Source organism: Centruroides sculpturatus, unplaced genomic scaffold, assembly GCF_000671375.1.
Source record: "Centruroides sculpturatus isolate CEXI.00-Female unplaced genomic scaffold, Cexi_2.0 scaffold516, whole genome shotgun sequence".
NCBI classification, from domain to species: Eukaryota; Metazoa; Arthropoda; class Arachnida; order Scorpiones; family Buthidae; genus Centruroides; species Centruroides sculpturatus.
In genome coordinates this window covers 289,262-295,369 of record NW_019384788.1, presented here as the reverse complement: position 1 = coordinate 295,369, position 6,108 = coordinate 289,262, and the positions used below count along the sequence as shown (strand labels likewise).

At 23.9% G+C, this 6,108-nt stretch overlaps 1 protein-coding gene across 1 annotated transcript in view; it reads right to left on the bottom strand.

The window, feature by feature from the left end:
• Positions 1-5,691, bottom strand: part of LOC111629282 (AP-1 complex subunit gamma-1-like) — a 107,681-nt gene extending 101,990 nt beyond the window's left edge. Inside the window, exon 1 of the mRNA XM_023373163.1 lies at positions 5,560-5,691. Within this exon, the coding sequence (XP_023228931.1) occupies positions 5,560-5,624 (65 nt within the window). The 5' untranslated portion in view covers positions 5,625-5,691. The remainder of the gene's footprint in view (positions 1-5,559) is intronic.
• Positions 5,692-6,108: the final 417 nt, after the last annotated feature.

The window sequence follows — 6,108 nt, the reverse complement described above, 5'->3', positions numbered from 1 at the left end:
CATTGAGAAATACGATAAGATATTAAATAAACAATCCTTTAAAAGCAAAAATCATATTATACATTCATATAAATGCCGTGATTAATGATAAAACACATCAAAAACACTAAAGTCACTTGACTTTTATTAGAGATTTCTTATCCACTTGTAAAAATGCTTTAAAGTCTCTTCTTTAAATTTTAAATTTTTTAAATGGAAATAGTGTTTCGATAAAGATAGAAAACAATACTAAATGATAAATAGCAATTAATAGATTAAAAATTAGCACATTCTCTTCAGTATAATTCGTGCCATACATCTAGAAAACTAAAATTCGATTTCTTTCTAATTTATTTTTGTATGGATCTCAAATACACTTAACCATTTTATTCTTACTGAAATATATTTAAATTTCGGTATTGAATTTACATTGAAATCGTTGAAAAACGCTAATTTTCTGAATTATTCTAAAACTTTTTTTTATAGTTCTAAATATACGAGGTATACAGTATAGTCAAACCTCTGAACAACGATCATCGAGAGGAACCTGAAAAATGTCTGGTGTTGGGAGGTGACCGTTATTTAGAGTTTTGAATAAATTTTCCATCAGAAAAAAGTCCTTGAAAAGATGGCCGCTGCTTAGATGTGGCTATCGTTAGGAACTAGTCAGTTTTGGAGATACATTCGAAAATATATTCTAAAGCTCCAAGTACTCCAAGCAGAGGTTTCTTGATTGAAGTTAATTAAATAGAAAACTCTTAAAATAATTATCTCTTAAGTTTGAAAAATTGATAATTTTCCAAATTTCTTGAGAAAAAGAATTTCATTTTCTGTTTTTTTTTTTCCTCTAAAGTTCAGCAATAAAACTAAACGTTAATTAACATTACTGTTTTTTAATTAATACTCAAATTCGAATTAAATATGATCGATTAGAACACATGAATCCATTACAATTCATTAACATTTGTGAAGTTTTTATTTATTTAGCAATTCAAAATTGCGTGCAAGTTTCACTGCAAAATGTTAAGAAGTAAATTATATTCACAAATTAGCAGAACTTAATAATTTTCCTTTTCAAATTTAAATGATTTCATAATCGGATTCAATTAATTTGCATATTATTGTTTAAAAATTTCATTTTTGCTATATATTAGTGTATAAGAATGGATAACAAAAAATAAGTTCGCATTTTATAAAATTGATATTTCTCAAATTTAATCAAAAGAATTACAAAGTTTTGTGATATTTATAAAATATTTTACAATACTTTACAAGGTATTTCATATACAGCCAAACCTCTTCACAACGGCCACTAATGGGAATATAAAAATTGGGCCTCCCTCTCTACATTCTTGCCTGGAGGCAGGAATGTAGAGAAGGAAGAGGCCCGAATGATGGTTTTTACCCCTATAAATTAATGTTATTTTTATGGATTTATTATTAATGTATAGGGCCTGTGGATTGAGAGGGCCCCATACAAGCTTCCAGCGGTTCTATTTGGAGGTTATTTCGTATACATTTAAAAAAGAAACGTTCTTGAAAAAATGGCTGCCGTTTAGAGGTGGCCGTTATGGGAGGTATATTATATATGTATATTAAAGTATTAAAATAGAATAATATTAATAATACGCATTTTTAATTATTAAATAAATAAATACGAAATCATATCACCTTATTTCATTTATGAAATCAAATATAATAAATAAAAATTGTTTAAGTTAAAAAGATTATTTTAAATATTTTGATAAAATTCATTTGTCATTTAAATAAATATTATAAATCCTAATAAGGTGATATATATACAGTACTTACTAAAAGAATAGGAAGAATTATGGAAATACTGTACACATAAATGAGCTACGAATTACAACATTAAATAATAGAAAATAACAATTAGTTATGAAATAAAATATAGTTGTAGTTGAATAAATTAAAAAGAATGATGAAGGTAAATTTCTTGGAAAAAGAAAATCCTATTTTACGTTAAAAATAAAAATATTATTTACAAAATAATTAATGGTAGTAGATAATTGCGTTATTGTAATTACTAAAACATTTTTACTATTTAATACTTTCATTTTGTATTAAATTAAAAATAAATAAATAAATTTTATGTTTTTGTTGTACAATTCTTTTTAGGTTTAATGAGGAAAATGAGGCATTTATTCCAATATATAAAAATATTAAGATAATAACTTATTTAAAGTTACATTTATTTATTAATTAATAAATAATGGAATTTTAAAAATTAAGGAAAACAACTCTTTAAAAATAAAAGCCACATTAAACATTCAAATAATTAGTAGAGCCAGCATTTAAAATGCATTAAAAAAAGCATTAAAGTAGACTTTTAACTTGACTTTTAGAAAATAAAGAGTAATTTGACCTTTAGAATTCTTTTAGTCACCTCTGAAATTTCAAAATATTTTTAAAAAATGATCCATTATGTAAATATCCGGATATTCACGGCTGGATTTATAAATAAGTTAAATAAGCTACAGCTTAAGGCCTCTCTCCGTCCCCATAAAGAAACATTAACGCCTATTATTCAATATTATTTTATGAAGAACGTATGATCTATTGTATGTCATACTTAAGGCCACAATATATTTAAATCCAGCTCATAGTTATCATTTTAGAATCAAATACATCAACTCTTTAATCATATTATAAACAATGTTTTAAACATTAGAAGCTTTCCATAAATTACGTAACACATATATGGGTGCGTGGATATGCATATAATCGTTACAATGCGTTACAGGGGTGCAGTGTTTACAAAAACGTTACGCGTTATGTAATGCTATGGTCTCAACTCTAGGGTAACAGAATGTTTAATTTTTTCTGAAGTGTTCTATAGCAAAGGTAGACTATTATTTATGTCGCTGCTTTGTACATTATATATTTAAACTAATTAATAAAATAATGTAACGCTCCTACTCGGTGTTGTGTATTATTCTTAGTACAGAGTTAAGGATAGGCGTCAGTAATTTATGGACAATCCCTTAATTCTAAACATCTTTTATAATTTGGTTAAAGGTTAAAATAGCTCATTATAGCTATTTTAAACACAAGAGTATCGTTATATTACGTTATACAGACGTATGTAGTTTATGACAGGTGTCTAGAGGGTATTAAGGGGATTTTAAATATACTGATTTTTCGATATTTTTCTATCAAATTTCATTAAAACCTACGTATCAATTCGATATTATTTGTTCAGGCGACTGGCAATTAACCTGTGTATGCGTTTGTTTTCAATATTGATTTTTGAAACATCTGAACAGTATGAAATATAGGACAAAAAGGATAAATCTACTTAAATATTCGAATATTTAATTATTTATTTAGCTTTTAGTTAAATTATCCTAAATATAGTCAAAATTTTAAATAAAATAATCATAACAATTAGAAATTCATGTATGCAATATGGCATGTGAACAAAATATGAATAAGTAAATCAATATAAATATTAATCATAATAATTATTAATTCGGTCTTCATTTTAAAGTCAAATTTAGTTTTAACAAGATTTAATGATCTAAAATGAGATTGTGATACTTTGAATTAACTAGATTAAGTTATGACAATAATTTGAATTGAAAATATGGGCAATTAATTATAATTCTTTACATAATACTCAATCAGGCTGGACTTAGACTTGTGGCCTTAAGCTATAACATATAACAGATTATTCACTACTATTAAATAATAATAAATGTAAAAATGTCAGGTTCTAATGTACAGACTCATAATGTGATGCCCTAAGCTGCAGTTGTTTAGCTTATATGTACTGTATGTGTTTTGTGTGCAAATCAGACTCTGCACTCAATAACAAATATGGCTTAATTAATTCTACTGAACACTGAACATATTTTTATCATACTTAAAATATTCTAAATCTCATGAATTGGTATTCCCAATATAACAAAACATTTACTTTATGCTGAAGCAATTGTTAGATACTAATATTTTTGAAATAAAAATTTTAATTTTTAAAGCTTTCACTTCCTTTTCCTATAGTAATTTGTATTACTCATCCACTTCCTTTTTCAAATAACATTGGAAAATTTAAAGGTAATTATATTATATATAAATATTTTTTTAAACCAACACTTTTAGTTTATATTGTTAATAGAATCTATACAATTTCATCACATTTTCTATACATTAGTGATTATTATTGTTTGGAACACAGTACAATAGGATTAAATTTTATTATTTAAATATTTTTGGTTTATTTTTAGAATTTGATTGATTATTATAACTCCATATAATAATATACAGTACATTAATTAAGAATTTAATTTTATCTGATATTAAAGTTTCATTGCAATGTAGTGAATATTTTGAATATTTATTTTTAATTAAAAATAAAAATTTAACATTTACATTTTAAGATTTAATTGAAATTTAATTAAGGAGTATTCCATTTTAAACAATTAATTAAAATAATTTATTAATTTCTAGGAATTAATACAATGTTTATTTTATAAAATAATCTGATTCTTATTTAAATTTCTAATAATCTATCTTTTATGGTTATCATAGTTAATTAAACATTAGATATAATTAATTAAGAATGTAATCTAGATTTAACTTTAGTTCACAAGAGAGAAAATTAAATAATAATTTATAAATTCCAGATATTTGATGCATACTTTTCAAATTCTTACACACAAAATAATATAATTAAAATGACAGAACATTTTCTCTAAAATATGCATTTAGTTCATATAGATACTTTCTAACTCCTTTCAATTATAAACTGCAAACGACTTATTCTCTTTTCTTTGCGTGTTTATTTTTAACATTGATATTTTATTCAATTCATTTGTACCAGAATCAATTATTTTCACAGAATTTAACGCACAAAATCATTTTATTTTTGTATTAACAATTTAAGTATTTAAGAATTCGATTATTTAAAGTCAATGTGTATTTAATTTAATATTTTTAGCAACGTAAATGCAACCTTTCAAGAGAAAAGTAGCATCTTTCGCAAGATAAATTCTAATTATCATTTTTTTTACCATTACTATACCTTAGAAATCATAAAATTTTATCTTTTTTTATAGTTTTAAACCTTCCTGAATAACCAAAGATTGTGTTTAAAAGTATTTTAATATGATAGTGACTATAATCATCGATTTTATCATTAAACGACTTCGTTATCTTAATATTGAGACAGAAAATATTAATTAATTAAATAAATTTTTTGAAATATAATATTATTTATCTGCTATATGAATAATTTTTGTATAAATAACTTACAATATATTACTACATTATTGCGTGTACTGAATTAAACTTACAATTACTCCCAACAAGTTCAAAGTTTGATAATGTTATTTAAATATAAAAACGTGATAAATATATATTATTTACCAAGAAATATATTCATATAAAAATACGTAAAAATTATTATAACAGTGGAGACTTCATACGTGTTCTGAAACTATTTGTATACGTTTACGTTAATAGAAACTATTTCATTAAGTTATAATTAAACTAAACTATTCAGTAATTAGTTTTATCTTTAAAAATATTTTTGTTTTTATAATATATAAACGAACTTACCCTGTTTCTATTGTGTTCTCCTCCCCAGTATCACGAGATTTTACTTTAAAGTAAAAACTAGGCATCTCGCTGGTAGCAACCTCAAGAGATAATGCTGAATCGCAACTTACAGTTACTCTATATACTGTATAATGATTCCGAACAATGTTATTGTTTTAAAATTGTCATATGTAAGTATCGCTTTATATAAACTTCCAGTTAAAATCTGTAAGTTGTCAATTATTATATAATTTATAAGTATTGAGGATAAACGATTTAAAATTTTTTTTTCTATTTTTTCAAGTTTTTCTATTAAAATAAGACAATGTTTACAAGAATTTTATCAATTGACCTTTGCACTTTATTTCCACTTTAACTTGTTATTTCTACATTCTTCAACAATAGAATAATTCAATATATTGAAGGCATTTGTCTGTTAACGGACAGTCGTATGATAGTTTTTTTTTATAGGAGATAAAGAAAATGAATATTCGTTTATTTTTAAAATAATTTTACGCCTTTACTGTTGTGAATAAAATGTTTACAAATGACCCTATTTAATTTAATTTA